The sequence below is a fragment of the Anopheles cruzii genome, chromosome 2 (assembly GCF_943734635.1).
Source record: "Anopheles cruzii chromosome 2, idAnoCruzAS_RS32_06, whole genome shotgun sequence".
In the NCBI taxonomy this organism is placed as follows: Eukaryota; Metazoa; Arthropoda; class Insecta; order Diptera; family Culicidae; genus Anopheles; species Anopheles cruzii.
This window is the reverse complement of record NC_069144.1, coordinates 38,894,427-38,919,177: the sequence shown is the minus strand read 5'-3', so window position 1 is coordinate 38,919,177 and position 24,751 is coordinate 38,894,427. Positions and strand designations below refer to the sequence as shown.

Sequence of the window (24,751 nt, the reverse complement as noted above, 5' to 3'; positions counted from 1 at the left end):
CTTCTGGCCGATCCACTCACGACCCTCAAAAGCACCGGCGAAGGCGTCGTTCCAATTATACACCTGCTCAACGGGGGTTTTCCTTCGGCAAATGGAACGTCGAGGCCGTTCGCGAAACAGTTTCACTGACTTTGGCCCATTTCTTTCCGCGACGTTACCAAACCCAGCGAAGCGCGACTCTGAGACTTTGCCCATTTTTCGAGGCCATCGCTTCAACATGACATGCTGACAATGAAAATCTAAAATCAAATCTCTTATTTTTTCGTTGTTTTGATTGTCACAGTAGCGTTGCGTTGAGATTTGCTACTTCCTGGTCGTGTTTCGCATGTTTTCTCCATTCGGTTTCGGTTTTCCGTTGTTTGCTTCAAACCGTTCGAACGTTATTTGTTTCAAAAATATCTTTGATTTTCTAGAAATATTTCATACTAACGCAAAGGCAAAAGCGCTATGAAATGTTTCACACCATGGAACTCAAAATTTCAGTTACAGGGTGTTTCAAAGTTTGCGTTAGTTTCGAAGTTCGAATAATGATACATCATTATTTATTAAATACAGTGGAATGATTTGACGAAATACGAGAATTAAAAAATACTTTATTCAATCAAAAACACGCGTAAATGGTAGTATAACTATCAAATACTTAAAAAGTTGTTTCATCAAGACAACGTACCGTGGCACAAGTCAATCAAAACAATTGAGAAACTATTTCGCAAACTTCGACTTGCTCCCATTCACAAGATTCACCAGATTTAGCCCCCAGCCTATTCGAATTCGACTACTGCCTATTCAAAGACATCATAAAATGCTCACCAGTAATAAAGATGAGGTAACGTTCACTTGAAGAAGAATACGTTGATGAACAAATCCAAATTTGACCAAAAACAAGCGTTTTCCCCCTGAGGCCCAGGGTTTTTCAGCCTATGCCTTAATCCGTAGTGGACTGTTTTAATCGATGTTTAACTTACTGCGCTCCCGAATTTTGTTCGATTTGCTCGAAAACAATCCGAGTTATTTAGTGAATTTTATGTTTCGTTTGTATGGGAGTTCTTGTGTTCTAACAATGTGGCTGCTTTTCCAGAAGAAGCAACTGCAACCGTAATGATCTCGCACGAACAGGTGGTAAAACTATTGACATCTGTCTTACCTGTTCCAGTTCCACCAGAAGCATCCAGAGAATATAAACCACCATTTCCATCATCAATAGTCTTCATAAACTTCCTTTTGTCGGGGATTCAACAGGGGTACATTCGTTTGCACTGCTAATGCTAGTTCCTGGTGATCATATTCATGTTCCCGTTTCATGGATCCATGGATCATCCCGTTGGATTTGTGTAATCAACTGACGGTGGGATCACGTGTGACTGGGATCAATTGTCGTGGGAACATTGCGTGGATCAGTTATCAGTACACCGTTAATCCATGTCAGATGCGTTTTTGTTATACTACGTTTTATAGTGACTTTACCGGAACGTGGTCGGGCGCGACAAAAAATATCCCATGTTCGTTTCCTGGTTCTAAGCTACAAGCTACATCCCCACCAATTTTTAGCCAAATCGATTCAGCCGTTAGTGCGTGCCAAATATTGTGGTGCAAGCTTGTATCCGCGTTTGGTAATCCGCGTGAAATTTTGCACAGCGTAGTTTTGTGACACCGCGCAGTGAATACAGGACTGTACGACCCTCCCACATCTCCAGGGGAGGTTGGTCCCATACAAACGTAACATAAAGCTCAGTATAATTCAGGTTGTTTTCGATCAAAAATCGAACCCAACTGTGCAGATGGGATTTTTAGGGAAAAGAGAAATGTCCTGGTGAATGTTTGAAACCGCTCCTCTCTCTACAACGGGGCTCCCACACAAAATCCGGGTAAATTTCAGCAGCACTCGGATAGTATTCATGCAATTTGAGCCAAATTCAGCTGGTGCGAGTTTTTCCCGCTACCGAACTGTTCCTGCGCAGTGTTTGTTGCAATCAGGTGGCAGGTTATCAGTTTATTTACTTTTAATTAACCCGCTCGGACTGATGCGTAACGTTGAGCCCTTGAGTACGCTACAGAGTGTTTTTATGAGCTTTGCATCACGTGCTTTTTAGAAAGGCCCCGTTTGATTATTGGGTGGGCAAATGTGAGGAGCTAGAGTTCAATCTGTTCCAAAGCTGGCGAATACTTACGTTAATATGGACACTGCAATATGCCATAAAATTAAACGATGAGTATAAGTTCGTTGAAGGTTGAGATTTTTTTTTTAAATAACATGATTTTTCATTTACCCTTATTTGCAATAAAATATCTTTTATTAAATTACTTTTGCTTGATTCACAAAATCCAGTCCCTGGTTATCGATCGATACAACGTTAAGTAACACTCATAAATTTGCTTCCATGAAGCAATTATTTGGCAGAAACATACTTTTGGGTGATAATCGAATACTTCGGTTCTGCGTCATTGATATAGAAAATACAACATAAGCAACAGTTACTGAATATTAATTTCAAAAACAGAACGAAACGAACAGTCGAAAAAAGCAGCCCCTTATGGAATACAGATTAGAACATCAGAAATACAGCATATACATCACGTCCTTGGGCCGCCGACGCCGAAAAAGTCGACAGCATTCGTTATAGAACCGTTTCATTGGTACACGTTCGTGGGCCATTGACGAGGGAGTATTTCGACGAACCGCATTCTTTTTTGGTGCCGCCTGCCTTGCCGGGGCTCATGAATATCTCTTTGAACGTCTCTCGGAACTGGCGCGACATGCCGCAGTAGATGGCGAAATTAATAGGATAACTTACTATAAGAAAGAAGTTCGCAAACAGGATGAAGAGATTCGCCACGTAGTAATCTAGGAACTCGTATATCAGCGATGATAATATATGCAACGCCGTGATGACCCCGAGTGGTATTTCCACGATCAGGAAAACGGTGACCACCACTATCAGCATCAGCGTGGTGCAGTTGGCATCTCGCAGGCGTTTGCATTCGCGCTTTTTGTTATCCTTAAACAGCCGTTCGCGCTTCATTTGCGCCTGCTTCATGGCCCGGAAGAGCAGCACGTTGAGGGCTACGAGGCTGGCGCACGGGGCCAGATGGACGAACAGTATCCGGAAGGAAAAGTAGAAGGTGTAGTAGAAATCTTCGCTAACGTACTCGTGCACCCAATCCGCAGTCTCTATGTGGCATACGTTGGTTTGATGGCCGTTCCACTCGATCGTTACGAGCGAGTAGGATCTGCAAGCGGAGAAAAATGGCACCAATTTTGTTAATTATCCTTGTGGATCCTCACCGACACGGCACGTCAGAACATTAATAAACCCCGACGCCGTACCGACGATGTCTTCATGAAGTTTAATTGGGTAATCAAATTATTTTATTCTCTCCCATTCTCAAGTGGGTGTTAATATTTTTCTACAGAGATCATTTCCGCACATTTTTTCTGTTACCCTTAAATCTTTCCGACGGCTGATTAATCTGTTATCGTCATTTCGTACGGTCATTTGGTACATCTCAATAAAGATAAGCCAATTTACTTAAACGAGCCGGAAAATGGGCTGTGGAAATAATTTTACACATTAGCATACACCGCAATTTCATCTGCATAGTGCTAGCGCTAGCGAAATATATTGCCTTGGGCGTAATGTAGTCTTCTGGTCGCCGGGCTGCTGGCGCCCCTATAGCCACAGTGGACACCCACCCACCAGACCATACCCATACAACACCCGAGAGGCATTGAAATGGAGAAAAATTATTGACAAGGACCGAACGCCGACCGAGAGAAAATTCACAGCTCTCTGCCCGCGAAAAATGTCGAATAATGTACCAAGAGGACCCCATTTTACTCACTTGTCAAAGAACCTCGTGCTTTGGTGAACTAAGGCCGCTATGCAGATGTAGGCAATGTACTTTTTCACCCTCGGAATGGTACACCACGTCCGAGCCGCCGGAGGATGGCACACGTAAACGTATCTATCGGGGAAGGCGGGAAAAGCCAAAAGAGTTTCCCAGAAAGTATCAACATTTATCAAGAACTCATTCCATTAGCGGAGGTGCGTGGCGTAAAGAAAAGTAACACCTTGGCGCCGGTTTTTTACCTTTGGACGGCCAGGGCCAGCGTTAACCATACCGACGCGGTGTGGCACATCGCCGGAAGAATCTGAAAAAAAGGTACCGAAAAAGAAAACTCTTGATTAGAGAACATTTTAGCGATTGTTCCGTTTTTTGTTTTGTTGCCCCCGGGGGATGCATGTCAAGGAATTCCGGGTGCGAGAGAGAGAGGCGCTGAAAGTGGATTGAAAATAACCAAAGTTTCTTCGGGCGGATGCTCATGTGCGTGACCAACATTGGTCCGCGCCGGCTCTTCCGGTGTGAAAATGAAATGGAAAATTTCATTTGATAGATAGTGTCCAGGAGTGATTCCATCTAACAAAATATGCCTGGCAGGTTGGCCATTAATCATAAACAGAACTCGCAAGCGTACAACGTAGCAGAGTTTTGCGATGAATGAAGCTTTAACAAGCAAGCACGTAACATTCGGAAGGTTCTTATGCGTGGAACCGAACGTAAGCTGCTTGGGGTGTAGTTACTGTTGCTAATGGTTTAATCGAGTTTTCCACGCACGCAACATTGGATTCCCAATCGCATAATTTTGCTGACACAAATATTAATATTAGTTAGGTAACACTGTAACAAGTATTCTACTTCAAGCAAAGCCAATGGTCCAAAGGTAAAATATATTCTGTCCATCCGTCCAGGCCGTTGTCTAATAGAGATAGTTTGATTGAGATAGTTTTAAAGCCGATATCGCTGATGATCTAGTGTTCGCGAGTGCATTAATAACAAAAACGTCTTATCAATTATGCTGTAATAGATTGCACCTATAAAGTTTATCGTGGTTCTTTTATTAATGCGAGGAATTTATATTCTCGACATAATGGACCCTTTCGCAAACCGCCATAATGAAATAATGGATGGAAAGGCAATGGAGGTATTGCGATAAAATAGTTATTGATGTCCGGCGGGATATGTTTATGGCGCGCCAATCTATTTTATTATCAGTTCGTGACGCCGGTGCGATAGAATATTTATTAACATCAAAATACCATTTTTGTTTATGGTACTGCATATTGGCTAAAGATAGCAACGAAGCGCTGATATTGGACCCGGACCTTCGAAGAAACCGCTGACTGAATCGAATTTCACATTTCAAAGGACCACGCTACATACATTTGACGAAGACAACGCTCAAGTACCACAATCGAAATACGAAGTCAACGAAAAGCCGAATGATGATTGATGATCTCCGGACACCGTAGGGCGCTTTTGGGTTTGGGGTTTCCACATCCGACACTCGGCAGAGTCAACATCGGCGATCGGCGGCAAAAAAAAACGGCGAAACGCAAAACAATAGAACGCAGACGGGTGTAATACTTACTTCATTCAGGGCGTTCCACGCATAGCACACGGCCACCGGCGAAAGGGGTTTGTAATGGTTTCCGAATGTGAACATGTACAGCAGTCCGGGAGCCGGGAAAAGCACCGTAAACAAATCGCAAAGTGCCATCGCTGAAAATACACGCCCCCCGAGAGGTGGTGAGAAAAAACTTATGTTTATAAAGTGAAAAGATAATATGCTGCCCGTGAGACGGAGGGCGATCGACGAAAATTTATGTCTCGAGTTGGTTCGATGATGATGGCTTTTCCGAACTTTGTGCGTAAGAAGTTCTGAAATGGCCACGGTTACTCTTATGAAAATTGGGCTGCTTATGAACGGAAGATTTATGGGCCCATTTGGATCAAAAACCGAAGTCGTAAAACGACTCAGCCCAGACTGCTCAGCCTCCCTCAGGACACAGGCAACCCTTGAATTGCACATAAAAAGCTGAAAACTATCCATTTTGATCCATCCTGGGCGCCGGAGGGTTGAACTTGTTGAAATGGAAAAAGCACTCCGCCGTTGCACTGGTGTGTAACAGTTTTGGCAATGTTTTAGATTGTATGGCCATATTTATCATATTAATAAGGGTGAAAGGCACACGAAATATCCCGTTCCAGCCGGCACTTACCCATCAGGACGAAATTCGTCGGCGAAGCCATGCTTCGTTTGCTGAGAACTATCACAATCAACGAGTTGGCGGTTAGCGTTATGAGCAGCAAGGCCGGAGTGCAGTAACCGTACAGTGGGATGCTGTAGCTCAGGATTGTCTCGCAGGACACATTCAAATATGATACGTTGCCATGGCTTGCGGTACAGTCGTAATAATCGTATAACGTGCCGTTACCTCGGTGGCCGTTGGTGGCAATGTGATACGGCTCGGACTCATTTTCTAGGCTATTGTACGGTTGCGATTCAAACATTGGAAAGTAATCGTACGGCAGGAACGCTGAATCGTTGGCAGTCAACCGAGAGCTCGCGGGCACAGTCGGATGATGGCCGCCGTAGTGATATCCACCGCCTGATGGCAGGACAACGCCGGTAGTGGACATTTTATGCCCCTCTGTGACTCATAACTCGCACGGAAAACACTGTAAACTGAGCACTTACGTTACGTGCCCGCTGATATACATTTGCTTCGCCGTACTTCCTGTTTGAGCTCACGTTTTGTGTAACACCGTGACCGTGGAACCGTGGTAGTTTTTGGGGCGAATGTTTTATCGAACACCCGATTTATAAATAGCGCATGATCACCGATCACGGGGTAACTAGTGAAGGTTGTGTCTTTGATGAATTACCAGATTGCCCCGTTAGCGGCAGAGTCGCAGATGCTGCTTAAGCTACACGCCAAAACTACACTACCGCGCAGCCCTTCATAATTAGTTTGTTTGACCACTTTGTAGCTGGATTCCAAATAAATGAACTACTTTGATCCTTCGCTTCCGCGTGTTAGTGACCAGCCAACACCGAAGCGTAGTTAAGAGAACATCACCACAGTGTTTGGTGCGGCACGTTAATCCTGGTGCGGTGGTCAATCAAAACCCTGGGTAAATGTTTTCCACCACCAATTAGGAGTTAAATGGCTAGGAGTCCCAGGAGTAGGGCGAAATTACATTCTGCGTCGGGAAAACACGGAGCGGGCGCCACTCGTCAGACACGATCCGGCCAAGCTCCGGCCAAGGGTAATATCACGCCGGCCATTGCTCAGAAATTACATCTCCGCTAATAAGCGTATCATAATTTGTGCTTCCTTCCGCTTGGTGTGATATCCCGTTTAATTCGCGGTTCGGAAGCAACAAGTAAGTGGCTCGGCCCGGCCGACAGGACGGAGCCCCAAGGGTGCGGAAAAGCGGCGAACACGATAATGCATGTAACTTTTCAAGTTTTATGCCGCGTGCGTAGCTGAGGCTGATTGGTGGCTGAGGGCATAGGATGTAAAAGTTTTACCGCTACTTGTTCTCATCAACTATTCATTTCCAAACTGCCAAACTCGTGGTATGATTGTTTAATTTACTAACGATTTGAAGTCTACGTCCGCTCACTGTCTCTCTCTACCGTAAGCAGGGGAACCATTTGGGCCTTGAAAGCCAACAAAAATTTGCTCTCAACCACAATGTTACCGGAAAAACTCCGAGAGCCTTCGATTTGTTATTTTCAGAAACGTCCTGTTTTCACACCACTAAACCGCTTGTTCGTTCCATAGGCGTTCCGGTTCGTGTTGGTATCGAAAGTTCAATCTGCTCAATCACATAATTCACTGGCAATTTAGATTAAGATATCTGCGAGGCTTTATTATTTCAGATGCTTCCTATAACAGGTCTCGTCGCCGACACGGCCACGATTCCTATACGTGTGCACGCACGAGCGCGGTCACCGGCGAACTGACACAATTTGGCCCAAGTTGACTCTCCGAGAGCTACGCGAATACTACTTCTCGATAGCGAAATCCTTGGAAACACGATACGGAACGGTACGGAGATTCGTTGTGAACTGCCGGACGGTTTGGGCCCCTAGAATGCGAAGCGTAGCAGTTGCGCACTGTCGCTCTCACTGTTTCGAACTCTCGTAGGAAATTATATAATAACTGTTTAACCAATTTCGGCTGAGCTGAATGTAAATTAAAAGAAACCTATTGAATTACAATCGATCGAACCGCAGCATAAAAAGTACAAATACAAGAAATTAAAACGGACTCTTGCTTAATTGATTTTGGCGTACACGGCACTCATTAATTGTGTTACACATACTCGATTCGATAATTAAGCTTTCATTCGGTTAGTGTCTTATAAGGTACTGGACTGTATTAAGCATATGGCTTAGGGCAATCCAGGGCTAATGCACAGCTGTGCTAGCTCTAAACAAAGTAAATGAATTCTGATATGAAATACGCTCCTGTTAGGGACCGTTACTGCCGTCGTCCCTCAATATTATCACAGCGACACGGCCGTGAGGAGCCTAAGAAAAATAGCGATCCGTAAGACGTGCGTAATTGTTGCGCCTTATTGCAAAGATTCCTGCCAACAGACTACCATCATGGACACTGGTCAGCGTGGTTGCCCCTAATGTAGCCAATAAAGAGCAAGCGAACGGAAGATGCGGGAAGAAAGATGCCGAGCATAGTTTACGAAGCTTTCTGCTAATGGCGGCAATATGTACAAATGGGTGTAGTATATTTTCTAATCAACTCAACAATTTACTACCTCAAATGGGCGGAGAAAAAAATGTATCGACAGGGGTCTGATCCCAAGTGTTGCTACGTTTAAACGCCATTAAGTTATGGCGTTAGCTCTACCTTTACGGCATTGAAATGTTCCTTTACGGCTTTATTTTTTCACGTTATCACTATATTTTAAAAAATTAGCATCGGAACAATGTTTTGCAAAAATGCCTCCATTAATGTTGCCCGAGCAAAACAGGACAATCTTAAATTTTACTTTACTACATTTTCCATGGTTTGCAAAACAGTCCTACACTTTTCAATTATTCGTTTGACCGTCGCATCGTAAGTTCTAGTCATACCAGCACCACTTCAACATACGTCAATCGGGCTAACAGTTTTTTTTTTTTGAGAGATTTATAGGCCATCAATAAAGTGAAAGATTCAAACACATAAATCGATCCTTAACAGTTCTGATAGAAGTCACATTTTACCATCGGTTTTAATCCTGCCCAACCTTCCGTAGGGTTTGCGTCGCACCATCGCTCGAAAAAGGGATCTTCGAAGCATTAAAAATCCGTTGACTGCCGAGCGGAAGCTTTCGATTTTATCACGCGGACCTTTTTAACGAACTGCGACTGTTGTAGGTGCAAAAGGGTTACGCCGGGAATACGCGACCGAATGCGTTTCAATATTGATCCGAACCCTATTGGTGATTGTGACGAGAAGCGAGGAGCGGTTTGCGTTCTTCATCAGTAATTATGAGCATTGACATAGGTTTCGGGTTCCGACGCACTGTGTGGAAAATCGAGTTACTCGCACTGCAACGCACAGCCGGGCGCCAGCGATGCAGCTCACAAACGCAGCAGCATTCGGGAATGTCAAGTACACTCTTTCGTGAAGTTATTTCTCGGTAGCAGCATCAGCAGCGGTAGCATAAGCGCCCGGCTAATATCAGACAAAGATATCCGGCTCGAAACGCTTCGCGAGCATCCACGAGAGGCAAGAGAGTGCGAATGAAGAGATGTTGCTCCAATAGGTCCATTTCGCTGAAGGATGTGTACATGTTTGCAGTCCCGGGTTGGCGCCGATGGGCTATGTACACCCGGCGAGCCATGGAACTAACAAAATTCCTGTTTTGGACTCCAACTACCATTCATTGCCGTAAGTTTGTTCTCGTAATAAATGCAAAACTTTGGTATTCGGGCACGTGTTTTGGGCGTTACAAACTGTTCCGTCGTTTTGACAATAACTCGGTTGCATCAAGGTGCCCGATTGCATCACGACCTTTACCGTTTCGGTCTTTTGGAAGGAAATACCTTTTGGCCCTTAAAATTATTTTGAAACTCTTTTGGGACGATGATGAAAGTCGTTGCTCGGTCGGTGAGTCTGAATGTTCACGGAACACTATTTATCACGTCGGAACATTCGCGACCCAGTAAATGGTTATGGAACGGAGAACAGCCTGTGCTACATGCCGTAACATGCAACTATGGATATAAATTGGTGTAATCTGCTTGATTTATGAAAGTTGATATGTGTTTTGAGCATATCCAACACCACACAGATGCATTTTAATGTTAAGGAGCTACACGACTTTGTTTCTTGCAAACTTTCTCAAAAGAAAGCGAATATTGTTATGAATTGGATTTGATATTCAAAAAAACAGTCGGCTGAGGAAGAGCTAAATAGGAAAACTTTTCAACCCCAGGAACAAATGGTTTGCGAAAATGTTCGCACTTCAACACCATTTGCATACTTTTCAAAGGTCGGGATTCAAAAGGGTCGAAAGGAAATAAAAACCAGTTTGGTTAATATCTTACTTTAAATATTTCGATTGTTATCATTGTTTTGTGTTTGGTAAGGGATGGATTTATGCTTTGGATTTAGTTAAAACTTTAAGTGCCAATACGTTTTTCAAGACGGCATAGAATATCCTAACATTCAACGGCAGACGTTTGCCAATAAAAGATATTGCGTTTGACGACGGTCGTATTCCACTGTGGTGTATATTAATTTGCTTGTACACAATCAGGAAAACTTCTTTTGAATAGGATTAATCTTTGGCATCGAGCGAAAAATTGATGAAGATTCTTCACAAAACGGTTTGTGTGGCGCCACGGCTTCGCACCAGGATGGATAGAGTCCTGCACACACATGTGCATCCAGGCCGCCCCATGGGAGCCCCAGGACGAAAGAAGGGTTTTATGACAATCTTCAGAAAGTCCATCGTTCAATTGGCCGTCTGACGGTGAAAGAACAAGAGGACCGAGCAAAGCGAAACCGTACCAGAGTTGATTGGCGCTATGCTAGAGGGTAAACCCTTTATGTGTACGGTTAGAGAGACACCATTGTTGTTGCATACTTCTTATAGAAACTTACACTACATACTTGTAAAACAAATAAAATATGTGCTGTTATATCCTAACAAAACAAGATCGCGTAATCTTGAGTGTAACCGTATATTTTAAGTAACTTACAAAATAATAGCTTTAGACAATGTGCTAAGTTACAGCATATTTCTTTATCGTATATTACGCTGACAAAAGATGTTCATGATTGTTTATCACACTAATTTATCGAATTCATTTGAAATGGAGCAAATTAAATAAAACGAATTTGCTCTTTGCACAACGCCAAACTCCATCAATTTCGGAAAGGATGCCCCTTGAGTGTGACGAGCTTTCCTTCCTTTCAAGTTTCATTGCATCTGACAGGAACTCTTTACTTATTTACCGAAACTCTTCAACTGGCTTTCAACAGATGTTGGCACAGAGCACGGATGGATTCGATTACTTTTATCGGCAATAATTTCTTGCACGTAACCGAGAGCATTTTGTCTGAACACATGAGGATTAGTAAATTCATCTGGTGTGGAAAAATCATCAACTTGGAACCGTTCGCATTCTCGTAAGCCCGGCCCCTCCAATTCATTCTAATCCCTCTATTATGTTAGCTCCATGGATTATGTCGATCAAGGATGTGATTAAAAGAACGCAAAAGAATTTTCTATTCACATCAAAAGACGTGCTGGTGGTTGCGGTGTCAAAACAATGCCAGCAGTTTAATTACAAATAATAGTTTCTAGGTAAGCTAACAACGTGAAGGCACTAAATATCAAATATATCTTAAAGGAACTGAAAAGGAAATCATTTCACACCTACTGCCAACCAACTGAATTAAAGTAAGAATCGTTTCATGTTTTTTAACTCAATTACAAATAAACTCATTATTTGCGAATTTGCATCTAAGAAGAAATAAGTGATAAGGATCTCACAAGTTAGGATATATTTTCTTTTCCAAACTTTTTAATGAACATAGAACGGTGCACAAGAAGCCTCATATTCCTCCCAACGTATTCAGACGGAAATCGGTGAGAAACTTTAAAGCCATTACACGTCGAGCTTTAATAGGCAACAACAATACTACTTCTTAGCCCCGCGGGAAACCTCCACAAAACAGAACAGCCAACTTCTAGCCCAGAAAAGACTTTTTTCTTCGCTGAGTGAACTTGCCCGGTTTTGTGATAGCTTAAACCCGCGGCCGCACATGATAAGAGTTATTTTGCTTTTATTGTAGATTTTCGGTTTCCTTTTTCGTCTGGAGCGTAATCAACAATTTAAGGTTTCGCCGGTTTCGGTCGCTGTGCGATACAGTACTAGGGCCGTTCGATTCTGCCCAGCATCCGGAAATGCCTTTTGGTTCCGTTTCGGCTCGCTCCTTTCAGCCAGATGTATCGTGGTAGCAATCTAGCTGAAGTGTTTTCCCGCGGATTTCCGCCGGCATAGAAGATTTTGTGGCACGACGTTTCGCTTCACCGTGGGTTACATTAGAACCAGAGGGGTTCGATAACGATACGGCAATTAGGCAAAAACGCCTTTCCCAGATTATTGTCTGATGAACTACGAGCTGTGGGGAACTTTGTAGAAGCCAATCTTGTTAAGCTGGTCGGTAAATTTAATGGCAAACGCTAAAACTTTCAGCCACCTTGTGTGGACGCTACGGGAAAGCCTCGGTGCCCCAGAATCTCTACACACAGTTGACTCTGCATCAGATTACGGTAATGACCTTAGAATCAAACTTGGACACAGGCAACACAAAAAAGAAAACATCAACCAAGGATCGTGTGCCGCATTAGTTTGTCTTAAGTCTCAAGGGGCAAACTGTTATAAAATATGTGATTTATTCCATCCAAAAGCTTCGTGGTCCTTCGTCATCGACGGGTTTGAACTAAATTGACAGTTTGGTTGAAGGTTTGAGCGCACTCATCTCAAACTCATAACCTCAGAATACCATCCGTTAATCGCACAAAAGTCCAAAAAGATATCAAAATTTTCATAACCTACCCATAGTTTGAAGCGACAGACTGATTCCCCACACATTCTGCCTCCGAACGGACAAAGATAGTTTGGCGCGATTCCCCGATTCGAACATATGCTTCGGTCGCCGTTTGACACATATTTCGACCCATGCAATTAGGAGACGCTACCCCAGACACAAAAACAATTGGCCGCGCGTATAAAAATGTCTCTCTGCACTCAATGGTGATAGAGAGGCTGTGAGCGGGATTCGCTAGGGCCTGAAGTGGACCTGAAGGGTTTTTGGCTGCACTGGGAAAATACTAGGTGGCCAAGTGATTGCGCCACGAAAACAGCAACGCGACCCGAAGGCTTGCGTTGGTCGCATGCGCCATAGATAACATTTCTCTTCTTCCAAAGGCCACTGTGTGGTGCATCTGTAGCACGCTCGACAGTCTTTCTTCTTTAGTGCATGCCACTCCATGTAGTGTGAACTGTCTCTAGACGCATTGTTGTAAAGTATTAGGTATCAAGAATCAAGCATGAGTAGCCATTGACCGTTCGTGTTGTATAAAAGCTTTGAAGTTTTCAATGAATGAATTTGCAGTTGATGGTTAATTTGTATGCACTAGAAAGCTGCATGTTTAGCTCATTGACTTGAATCATCTGACCTATAGTTAATTGTATGATAATTCAATATTATTCCATCCGACAGAAGTTTGAATTGTTTTACGAAAGAAATGACGATTGAAACACAAAAACAGAATAAATTCATCAAGCATATGCGGTGAGTTTGTGAAGATGCTTTCAACTTTCGGTTATGGAATTTGTTACTCACATTCGTTCAAGAAAAAATATAACAATCTTTTCCGTTTACATTTTCCTGTGTATATAGATAACGCAATTATTGTTGCTAATTCGCTAATTACAGGCAGGACGTATTACCTAATCTCGTATTGTATATAAGCTTGAAAACAATTTATCTCAGTTTTGCAAACACTTTTAGAAAGTTCGGCGAAACATTCCCAATAGTTCAGGCCAACGGTTTTTAAAGGTTTTAATTCGAATTCAATGAGGGGCGGATGAGTATTCATTTGTTTTGTTGACTGTCAAAATGACAACTGCAGTTGTCTGTGCCCTCAATGTTTGTAAACACGGTCTACGGTGAATTTTTTTAAAGTTTCGCCAAACAAAAGTCTAATCGGCATTTATTTGGTGTGGTGTAGTTTTACTCTACAAATAATCTCAATTGAAGCACTATAATGGCAGGCAGAGGCCGAGGTAAATCCGGCGGAACCCTCACACAGGAGCAACTACAATCGCTAGGTGTAACGAGTAAAGAAATTCAAGCCGTTACATCCGCCGCTCCACCGCCAATTTATCCTCCTCTGATGTCGAAGCCTGTACAATTAGAGGTGACGATTAGTGATAGTTTTGCAAATTTTACTTTATAGTATTAATATGAAATACCGCTTTAACTTCTTCAGTCTAGTGTGGACCGGAACTATAAGATATTGTGGAAGGAGGACTTTATTTCATACTTACGAGAGTCGGCATACTTTACAACGAAGAAATGCTCAAAATTGCCCGTTCAGCGATACTCCGATAAAGTTATTGTAAGTACACCATCGCGCTGCCTTCTTCTTGCCCAGTCATGGCCAATGTAATTTTGCAGAACGTGATAGAAAATGACCCAAAAACAAAACGGGATGGAGATTTTCTCTGGAACTGCATGCCCGCAGAGGTAAGGCCCAACTTTAAACGGATTAAAACGGCCACAAGCACAGGCAAAACGAAGCGTGCTCGGACCGCCGCCGATATTGACGCCAAACTGCAGGCGCTGGAGCAGAAGGAAACCTCTTTCGAAAAAGCGGATGTCGTGAAGAAGGAGAAGAGTGAGTCGGAAGACGAAAAAGACGACGAACAGGAGGACGAGATGGCCGACGAAGAGATGGATGACGACAACGATTACGGGAACAATTACTTTGATAATGGTGAAGCATACAACGACGAGGATGACAATCTGGACGATGGCCCTATTTATTGATTAAAATCGAACGCAACAGTTGAAATCATAGACGAGAGAAGCCTTTTGTAATACGAACTGTATGCATCGGTTTATTTAACGGGGATGAAAGGGCACGATTCAATGCGATTGTGCAATTTCGGAGAAAAAGTCTAAGATATCTTTGATGGTAAACTCGAGGGTTATCATCGAGCCAGCGTAACATCGCTGAATCCACTGCTCCAGAGAGTTGTACTGCGTGATGAACTCTTGCTGCATCGCTCGCCACACGACTTGTAGGAGGTTTTCTTCCTCGCAAAGATGCTTCTCCACCTTCCGGTACAGTTGCTCGAGTCCCTTCTTTACTTCTCGCGCCGGATAGAGGCTAATAACTTTGCGCAGTTCCTGCTTCGAGTACGCCATCTGGTAGCTGATCTCCGTGTCTTTCACGCCCTGTTGAACGCGCACTTGAACACCCTCGAAAAATTGCTGAAAGGTGTAAAAGAAACGATTGGATTACACGACTTCACAGCTTTTATGGTGCGTGTGCAATATAATTTACATTCAGTTTCTCCAACGGGCGCCCAAAGTACTTCGTCACGTACGCTCTTTGTGCATCGTTGTAGCGCGCTTTGGCTTCCTTTCGCAAATTTTCCAGCACATGAACTTTCAACTGGGAAAGCGTTGAATGCATACGATGATAGTTTTCCATTTTCACCACCTGATGCGGAGTCTTTGGATGCTCCACGGCTTGCAAGGAAATGCGTTCAAAGATCGCCTCGGCCAGTTTAAGATACCATTTATCGAGATCGTTTCGACGCTCAGTTTTCTTGAAAATACTTTCCGCCGTCACGGCGAACTCTTCAAAGTTCTCAACGTATGGGAGTAGGCCACATTTGGAGCGTTTCGGAATTTTGGACTCTTCAATGGATTGCAGCTGCAGTTGCATAAACTTATCGAAGCTTCGCTTCACATGCACCAGTGCGGACGCGAATGTCATGCTCAGGAACGAATGCGCGTCTTGCGCCGACATTACGTGTTGAGTGAGGCGAACCAGAACGTACAGAGAATAGCTGAAAAATTCAACAATCCATTAACTCCATAATGAAATTTAATCAAATAGAATGCATTCTCACTTACTAGCTGTCCAGCTTTTCGAAGCTCAAGATGAAACTGTTCAGTTCCGACTCGAGGCTGCTGAAAAGTTCGCCCATCATTTTCCGCACGTCTTCGTTGATTTGACGATCGAGTCGCCTCTGGGGGATTTGAACTGCCGAGTCGCGTTCGTCCTTTTGTCCGGAAACGAGCGTTTCGCCGCCGTTTCCGGCCTCTAGCGTTGTTTGGGTGTTCTTTCCGGTCGGACTGATGACGTCCAGTTGAAAGAAGGCGATACAGAAATGTTGCTCGCTCAACGCTACCGGTTCGAGTTCGGCAAGCACTTTCTCCAGAATACAGTCGAACCGTTGCCGCTCTGCAGGTTCTGCTCCAGGAGTCCAGAGCTCCTTGTTGATCCCTAGTATACCGTACGGCTGGGCCGCTTGCTTAGTCGATTGCTGACCTAATTTAAGTTTATTGCTCATTGAACTGTTGTTAACGTCTTCCCGTGAGTTGAACCGCTTCTCGGATAGGGCCTGCTTGGCGTTTTCGAAAAATGTGCGAATATCGCGATCGTAAACTTTGCTCAAAGACGCCGTGTACACTTTGATCAGTGCGTCGTACGCTTTTCGATCCATCGTTTTCATCCAATGCATCAACTCCATCAAGGTGGACAGCTCCTTGTGGACATGATAGTGCTTTGGAAGCGTGAGTTCTTTAACGGAAGTGTCGTGCGAATCGCCCAAATTACCCAGATGAATGAACAGGTTGTTCAGATGGCGACTTATTGTTTGCGAAAACTTTGCTTTCCACTTTTCGAAACGCTTGCGTTGATCTTGCACGGCCGTCAACCGTAAAAGTGCCGGATCTATGTCACTGTTCATGGCCATTTGGAGAGCTTTTGCTGCCGCAATTGCCGCAGGCAGGCCTTTCGGCGTCAAATCGGTGTCCGTGAGCGCAAGCTGATGCGCGTGTGGAAGATCCAGTTGAGATACGACCTTTTCGAGCTCCTGCAAAAGCCGAACGTTGTTAACGTTCGCAATCTCGATCATTTGATTCTTCTCTCCCATCTTTTCCATCGTGTCGCGCACGTGGCAAAGGATTTCGTCGTAGTTGTCCAGTCGCTGCTCCACCTTTTCCGCCTCACTAATCGCTTCCTCGATCCGCTCCATCAGAACCTGAACCTGCTTTTCTGAGGCCAGCACGCTCTGGATGTTGGCACCGTCCAGCTGCAGCAAATTGAGGCCTAAGTCTTCCATGAACAGCTCAGCGTTGCTGATGGCGTAGTCGCATTCCGAAATGAGCTTGTTCAAATTGATCTCCTCCTTTTCAGTGAGCGCGTGAAAGTCCTCATTTTCCATTGCTTCCAAATCATCGTCATTGGTCTCTGCTTCGGTCCCATGGTGACCGCCGTACTTTCCAGTGATAGCCTGCTTTTCGGGGGAACCGTCCGTTAGCCACTGTTTGGGGACATTCTTGAATACGGCCCGTTCGCCCACGGCGCAGTGTTTGTTGATCTGTTTCCAGAGCACGGTGATGAAGTTCTGTCGCTCGTGCAAGTTGGTCGCAAACCAGCGGTACGGTTTCTCAAGAATCATGTCGAAATCATGCGTATCCGGTGCATCGTTGCGGCCGTCGATGCACTTTACATCCTCCAGCGACCAGCTGCGTTTCTTTTTGTACACCCCTTTGTCGTACTGTTTTACCTGGCAGACGCTGACCACCACCGTAGGTTTGCTTGTGGTTACGATGCACAAGTACGATGTTTTTTTCTTCTTTAGCAATTTGCTCACATTGCACACCGATACGATGCGTTCATCTAGGGCGTCGAAAATATCTTTCTGAAATATGTACTTGATACCAGCGGCCATTTCGTTCTATTGTTTGTTGGAATGCTGCGATCACTACGCGTGGGAACAATCGTCGAAACAACTTACTCACTTGCGGATAATACAATGCCCACCGAAACACACAACTGTCATTCGTAGTCTTTCCCTTTTGCTCCGTCCTTGTGCTGTCTCTTTCCGGCGTCAGAAGGCACCGAACAACATCGAGAACAAATGTAAACATTTCGTTAAAATAGAGATATTTCGAATAATCTCAAGATTTACAACTCTATACAGCCTTTGGTGGCTCGTTATTTAAAGCAAACGCAACATTAAACCATGTGATTTGTTTTATTTTTCCATGACGTCTAATCAAACAATCGGCTGCTCTTTTCTAAACGGACTTCCCTTAATCCAGACTCTTCGGGGGGTTGTAGTTGAAATAGATAAGTCCACTCTCCTTCGCCTGCGGATGCAATGCCACAAACAGGTATTAATCTGATGGCAAATCTTCCAAAGCCAAAATTCGTCGGGTGCTTACCACAGTGAATGTAATGCCGAAAATGACAACACCGGCAGCCAGTACGGCGTTATACACACGGTTCTTGCGTCGATGCTCTTCGAAGAAGTCCCCCTCCGGAACGGGCATATCATTCATGGTGTAGACACGGAAGTTGCTCGGTCCATGGTATCCTCGGGACAGGAAGGCCGCTGTTTTCCAAACGCAGTGCGGATTTGATGTGCAGCAGATCCATCGAAGGGTTATGTAATGGAGTGACCGAAAACCGAAGGAGCCAAGAAAATGTGCTTGTTACGGAGCCCTGTTAACTTTCTTGCTACTTTGCTAATTACCGTTGCGGATGGCCAAGCTGGAGATTGGACGAGCAGCCTGCATTTTGCCGGATTGGAATAATCAGCAAAACAACTTTGTTCAACTCTGGTTGCTAAAATCCACGGAGAGGACTGGTAAATTTTATTTTTGACAGTCGTATGTTATGCCAAGCAGCCCAATGAAAAAGTTAACCATTACTTAACTCTGACGAATGAATACCTCTTGTGATCGTTGATTTTGAACGGCTTTTAAAAACTACGAAAGACCGAAAGACTAAACACTATAGTAAATTCATTGTGCACGGTTTGAAATATAATTTAAGGCCAAAGGACATTTCCAGCAGAAAACTTTACGATTTTATTCAAAGAGTTTCACAAAAACCGCAACTGGGAACGAATTTGTTAAACACTGTGGTCTGTCCATTTAGTAGGAAATCTTTTAATTCCTTGACGTACACGCTCGAGCAACGAAAGTGCCTCTTCGCACTCTGCTCCTCCCGTCGCATTTACTGGCAACAGTGTGTTTCCTCCCACTTATCGCCATCAGTAAACACCGAAATAAGGAGAACGAGTCGCAGATAAGATGAATAAAACAAATTTATCTGCTCACCATCATCCTTACGATGCTCCGGCTTTCAGCTTCTCATGACGATATGATGCATTAGAAGCGCAACAAAGAATCCTCCTCCGAAGCGCGTGCTCCAACACCGGATCAGTGCTTAATTAACGGTGCTCGCGTTCACTGAAAGCGTTCCGGATCGCGCACGGCTGATCGCCAACGGCGCGTTAACGGTGCAACGTGCTAGAAATGCATTCGCCGAAGAATTTGAACGAAAGTAGTTTCCTGGTGCGCTCACCCAACAAGTCGGCTGCCGCACTCACTGGACTGGATCGAAAGAAATCGATATCGACCCCCATAATTCCGTTGCAGAATGAAAATTTTCTGTGCGTGCCGAAGCTGACTTCTCACGGAGTGTTTCACAAGCATACCGAGATTGTCCAGGAAGTGTCCTACAACGATATCACCATCCACACGGAGGTTCAGCGGACGTACAATACGATCATCAAGAGTGCCTCCCAATCGACGCTGACCATTCCGGAAAATTATAGCTTCACGTCGGTTCAAATACAAATCTACAGACGGCGGTGGTTTCTCCTGGTCCTAACGGTTCTGAGCATCGCATCGTCGTACCTGCAATGGATTCAGTACAGCGTCGTGGCCAACATAATGGCGAAATATTACAATATTTCGGCGACCTGGATAGACTGCACCTCGATGGTTTTCATGGTTATCTACATTGTAACAGTATTCCCCATTTCGTACGTTATGGACGTGCGTAACATGAGACAGTCGGCCGTGATTGGGACCGTGGGCACGGCACTCGGCGCGTGGGTAAAAGTGTTTTCCGCCGATCCGTCTCAATTCACAGTGGTCCTCCTGGGCCAAACGGTATCGGCGATCGCGCAGGTATTCCTGCTCAGCATTCCGTCGCGCCTATCTGCAACCTGGTTTTCGCCGGAAGAAGCGTCGTCGGTGTGTGCGTTCGGAGTGTTCGGTGCTCAGCTTGGGATTGCCATTGCCTTTTTCCTCACCCCAATGGTCATTGTCAATAACGACGATCCCGCTGCAATCGGTGTAGATCTGCAGGTGTTTCTGATGGGCGTAGCCGGATTTTCAACCATGATTGCCTGTATGGTGATTGCCATCTTTAAATCGGAACCACCGTTCGCACCCAGCCACGTGCAGGCTCTCCAGCGGACAATGAAACCACGGCGCAAAGACTACTGGCCATCGGTGGCGCGGCTGATGAGGGATCACAATTACCTCATCCTGGTGCTTGCCTACGGCATCAACGTTGGGCTGTTTAATGCATTCTCGACACTGTTGAACCAAATTGTACTTAACTACTTCCCGGACAGCGCGTCCGACGCTGGGCGCGTCGGTTTGGCGCTGATTGTGCTGGGACTGATCGGATCGATGGTGTTTGGCTACCTTCTGGACACCAGCCACAAGTACAAGGCGACGGCTGTGTGGGTGTGTCGATTGTCGGCCGTCACAATGGTCATTTTCGCTCTGGCCCTGCAGAGTCGCTCCAAAAAACTATTGGCCGTTGCTTCCGTGTTCCTCGGGTAAGTTGTCCCCATTGCTTCGAACTCCACGTGGCATTAAAGGCAGCTGTTTGTTGTTTTAGATTTTTTATGACAGGATTCCAGCCGATTGGGTACGAGTTTGCGGCGGAACTCACGTTTCCCGAGCCGGATGGTCCCGTGATGGGGATTCTTAACATATCGACGCAAATTTTCGGAATCATCATAACTCTCCTGATTTCTGGCATTCAAAGCACATTGGGAGACTTTGTAGGAAATATTGTGCGTAAACGGGGTAGTAAAGCCAAAGACATGGCTTTAATTGACAAAGCGTTGTTTTCCCTAGGTGTTTGCCGCGTTTCTAGTGCTGGATGGAAGCATCATAGCGCTGATTAAATCGGACTTGCGCCGATACAACACGCACCTGGAGATAGAGAACGAGGCAGCGAGAGAATTCGCGGAGGACGCCAGCGTGCGATATGGAGATATCTCAAACTATGACGACGCACCATTGAAACTTAAAATAGATGGCTCCGACTGATAACGATCCACTCCAAGGATAGAACTAAACTAGTGCACAGATCTGGAGGGGGTAAAGTAAGATGCTAAGTTTAAATGATGCATAGGGGAGACTACGGTAGTGTGGCTCTGCAGGGGAGTTCTTCAGTGTGCCACGAATTGTATTCGTTAATATTTTCATGGCTTTATTTTCTGTTTCCGGAATGATTTACACTAAGAACTAAGAACGATTTGATAAATGATCCTAATTTTAGTTAGTGATAAGTAATGATTAACAGACGAATGTATTAAAACTAAAACACAATAATAAGCCTCCGAGTGTTTCACATAAAAGTGGTTTAGATTGACTCACGCGATCTTCGAAAGCTAACCGACGACCTATGATCTTTGCAGCGAGAACTGCTCGAATTAGTGTGAGTTGTCCTGTTTATTTGGAATGGATGGACATATATTTTCATTGTGATAATCGCATAACGAAAGTGGCAAAAAGAAAACACCCAAAACAAACGGCAACTGTACCAAATTCGAACGATCCGAATGAAGCGTGGCGATGATGGCGGATGAATGAACAGCTGATGATCGCACAACATAACGCGCGCTTGTGTTGGTGCCATCTGGCGCGTGTTCCCATTGCTTCGGCGTGGCGTGTGCGTTTCGCTTGCCTCGCGCAGCTGGTCGCGTATTTCTTGCATGTGTTTTGTTGCGCTTGCCGCTTGCGTTGCGCACGTCAAACAAAGGATGTGATCTCGCTCGCAGCTTTTCTGCACGGGCTATTATTTTTAGTTTTCTGTACGTATGCTGCATTTCCTGTAAATTATGTAGTCATTTGCTGAAGCTGAAGCAAAGTTCTACGACACCGGGGCGACTTATCATGGCGTGCGATTAGATAACAGTGCTTTGCATCGTGGGCTCGGTGATCTTTATTGTTATCAGACGCGCTTACGATTAGTTTGGCCAAGTTACTGTGTTCGACCAACCGTGGCACGGTGCCGTTCGTCTGTGCCAAGACACGGCAAAGTTAACTGATCCACTTGACTGAATGTTGCGTTGATGTATTTTTTGTTGACTGCCTTCAGCCTGCAGGTTGTGATTGACGAGACGAGAATGAAACTATGTTTAGGGGGCAGATAAAGTAATTGTTAGAGAAAACTAGTTAGAAACCAGTGAATTAGGACAATTCTCTCTGTGGCCTCTCCCGCAACGTAAGTATGTAATTCCTTCTGTTGCTCTGTTCATGAACACGATTTATCCAGGCTTTCGTTTTCAGACGATTTCGGCTGTGTCTCGACCATAATGGAGCGAATAAAGCGATCTTTGTTCAAAAAACCCACAGCAAACGATTTGAATGATGGGCTGGAAACCGAGGAGGAATACACCGAACGCTGGACGTCGATACGTATCATTTACTATACGATGTTTCTGATGTCACTTGGCTTTAGCATAATTCTCACCGGAGTGTGGCCGTACTTGGATAAGGTTGTATTCGCTGCTTACCATTCCAATAATGCGTTTTATAACGCAGCGATTGAAATTTACAGCTCGATCCCCACGCTGGCAAGGAGTTTTTGGGATGGATCGTTGGCGCCAATCCGGTGGGTCAAATGATATTCAGTCCGCTCGTCGGCTGGTGGGGCAATCGACTCGGGTCCATCCGATTGCCGCTCCTGTGCTCGCTGGCCCTGTTTTCGACTGCCAGCGGTATCTACTCGTGTCTGGAGCTGTTTCCAACGCATCAAAAGTACTGGATGTTATTCTCGCGCTTCTTGATTGGTGTCAGTTCGTCGAGTGTAGCCGTGTGCCGATCGTATCTATCGGCAGCAACAAAGATTGGCGAACGCACCGGCGCCGTCTCGATGGTATCGCTAGCGCAAACATTAGGGTTTATCGTCGGGCCCGTGCTGCAGGGCGCCGTGACGATGTTCGGGGACGATGGCTATCCGCTGCTAAGGAACCGGTTGCATCTCAACATGTACACGGCCACCGGATGGATCAACGTGCTGATGGGAATCCTGAACTTTTGCTTGTTCCTGCCGTTCGTGTTCAAAGAGAAGCGCATAGCGGCGCGCGAGGCCATGAAAAAGCAAGGGATGCAGTCGGAGAAGGAAGCATGGAAATCGATTAAACCTGACCTTCTTTCCGCCTGGACGCTGATTTTCGCCTTCTTCATATTGGTGTTCAACTTTGTGTTCCTCGAAACGTGCGTGATCTCTAATCGACAAGTAGGAAGGTTACTTTTCATCGGTGTTATTCTCCTTCTTTACAGACTGGCAACTCCGCTCACGATGGACATGTTCGCATGGACGAAGGCTGAAGCATTGTACTACATGGCCTGGATAATGGCTGTCGGTGCCATACTGGCAAGCGCTGTGTTTCTCACGATCGAGCCTCTCTGCAAGCGAATAGCGGAGCAGAAGGTTCTTATATGGGGAGGGTTCTTCCTCATGCTGCTTGGTCGTGCCGTGTATATTCCGATGGCTGATCAGCCCCCCAAATTGGCGGTCGTAGAAAATGTGAGCACCGCAACGCTATCGCCGGCCAATCAACCTTATGTGTATGGATCGAACTTTACGGAGGTCCTTTCTAACCTGACCCGAGTTGATTTCGACCAAAACAGTCTTGGTACTTCCGAAGTGCCAATCACAATGGCAACGCCAGCTGTCGATGAGCGTTTAGGATGTCCTCCGGAGCAGGAGTGGTGCAAGACTACGCGCGGAATGACCATTTTCCAGTTTCTGCTCGGTTATGGATTCACCGCGATCGGATACCCCATCGGGGTCACACTTATTACCACCATTTTCTCAAAAGTCCTCGGTCCTCGCCCACAAGGGACGTGGATGGGGATTATGACCGGCTCGGGCTGCATGTCCAGAGCACTAGGGCCGGTGTTTCTGTCGACCATCTACACCAACTACGGGCTCTATTGGACGTTTGGCAGTACGGCTTTAATGATGGGCTTCACAATGGTTTGGTTGTGGTACATGAGGTATTTACAATCACATTATTCGGCTTCTAATACTTTCTTAATAAATTAAATTTGCTTCTGTTCGTTTCTCCATTAGACAGCGGTTAAGCCCTGCGTCCTACGAATCGAGTGATACCGGTGGAGAAGAGCTGGCAACTTTAGAAACTAAGCGACAGGGAACAGAAACTATAGTCATTGTTAAGGCAAGTGAACGGAACGGAGTTAATACAAACGGCCTCCTCACAGGCTAGTGAATACCTATAAAATAGAGCTCAGTTTTTTCCTATTGGAATTTCGTCTATTTCGGTCGGTTCGGTCGCTAATTTTCAAGCAGATTGGAGTGAAGCGGCGTACGCGCAACCGGGAGAACACGCCACTTGAACTTGAAACGTGAAGGACTTGTTGGCTGCCCTTATCACTATCGCAGAATGACTTTACAGTCCGAAATTGATTTCGCTCATATTAGAAGCAAAAACTGATGCTTCAGTATCAGTGGAGCAAGGCAACTGATAAGCAACCGTTGCGCGAAAGCATGGGAACTA

The 24,751-nt window shown here is 45.1% G+C and overlaps 6 protein-coding genes across 6 annotated transcripts; 3 read left to right on the top strand and 3 right to left on the bottom strand.

The window, feature by feature from the left end:
• Nucleotides 1-2,532: 2,532 nt before the first annotated feature.
• On the bottom strand, nucleotides 2,533-6,480 carry LOC128279041 (sex peptide receptor). The gene is made up of 5 exons (XM_053017762.1): nucleotides 6,060-6,480; nucleotides 5,429-5,559; nucleotides 4,089-4,150; nucleotides 3,841-3,963; nucleotides 2,533-3,228 (listed from the first exon to the last, which is right to left on the bottom strand). The coding sequence occupies exons 1-5, from the start codon at nucleotides 6,478-6,480 to the stop codon at nucleotides 2,616-2,618; spliced, it is 1,350 nt and encodes a 449-aa protein (XP_052873722.1). The 3' UTR covers nucleotides 2,533-2,615.
• Nucleotides 6,481-14,088: 7,608 nt separating this feature from the next.
• Nucleotides 14,089-14,930, top strand: LOC128267958 (DNA-directed RNA polymerase III subunit RPC7). The gene is made up of 3 exons (XM_053004926.1): nucleotides 14,089-14,298; nucleotides 14,371-14,499; nucleotides 14,559-14,930. The coding sequence occupies exons 1-3, from the start codon at nucleotides 14,146-14,148 to the stop codon at nucleotides 14,928-14,930; spliced, it is 654 nt and encodes a 217-aa protein (XP_052860886.1). The 5' UTR covers nucleotides 14,089-14,145.
• A 57-nt stretch (nucleotides 14,931-14,987) lies between these two features.
• Nucleotides 14,988-17,854, bottom strand: LOC128277802 (exocyst complex component 1). The gene is made up of 3 exons (XM_053016328.1): nucleotides 16,029-17,854; nucleotides 15,451-15,961; nucleotides 14,988-15,377 (listed from the first exon to the last, which is right to left on the bottom strand). The coding sequence occupies exons 1-3, from the start codon at nucleotides 17,852-17,854 to the stop codon at nucleotides 15,030-15,032; spliced, it is 2,685 nt and encodes an 894-aa protein (XP_052872288.1). The 3' UTR covers nucleotides 14,988-15,029.
• A 287-nt stretch (nucleotides 17,855-18,141) lies between these two features.
• Nucleotides 18,142-18,802, bottom strand: LOC128267854 (uncharacterized). Its single transcript, XM_053004801.1, has 3 exons — nucleotides 18,662-18,802; nucleotides 18,351-18,520; nucleotides 18,142-18,275 (listed from the first exon to the last, which is right to left on the bottom strand). Exons 1-3 carry the CDS (start codon nucleotides 18,702-18,704, stop codon nucleotides 18,219-18,221), a joined length of 270 nt encoding a protein of 89 aa, XP_052860761.1. The 5' UTR covers nucleotides 18,705-18,802; the 3' UTR covers nucleotides 18,142-18,218.
• A 646-nt stretch (nucleotides 18,803-19,448) lies between these two features.
• Nucleotides 19,449-21,462, top strand: LOC128268164 (feline leukemia virus subgroup C receptor-related protein 2-like). The gene is made up of 3 exons (XM_053005190.1): nucleotides 19,449-20,770; nucleotides 20,833-21,010; nucleotides 21,075-21,462. The coding sequence occupies exons 1-3, from the start codon at nucleotides 19,449-19,451 to the stop codon at nucleotides 21,267-21,269; spliced, it is 1,695 nt and encodes a 564-aa protein (XP_052861150.1). The 3' UTR covers nucleotides 21,270-21,462.
• Nucleotides 21,463-22,011: 549 nt separating this feature from the next.
• Nucleotides 22,012-24,460, top strand: LOC128279040 (major facilitator superfamily domain-containing protein 8-like). Its single transcript, XM_053017761.1, has 5 exons — nucleotides 22,012-22,453; nucleotides 22,515-22,723; nucleotides 22,786-23,444; nucleotides 23,511-24,230; nucleotides 24,307-24,460. The coding sequence occupies exons 2-5, from the start codon at nucleotides 22,541-22,543 to the stop codon at nucleotides 24,458-24,460; spliced, it is 1,716 nt and encodes a 571-aa protein (XP_052873721.1). The 5' UTR covers nucleotides 22,012-22,453; nucleotides 22,515-22,540.
• The last annotated feature ends 291 nt before the right edge of the window (nucleotides 24,461-24,751 follow it).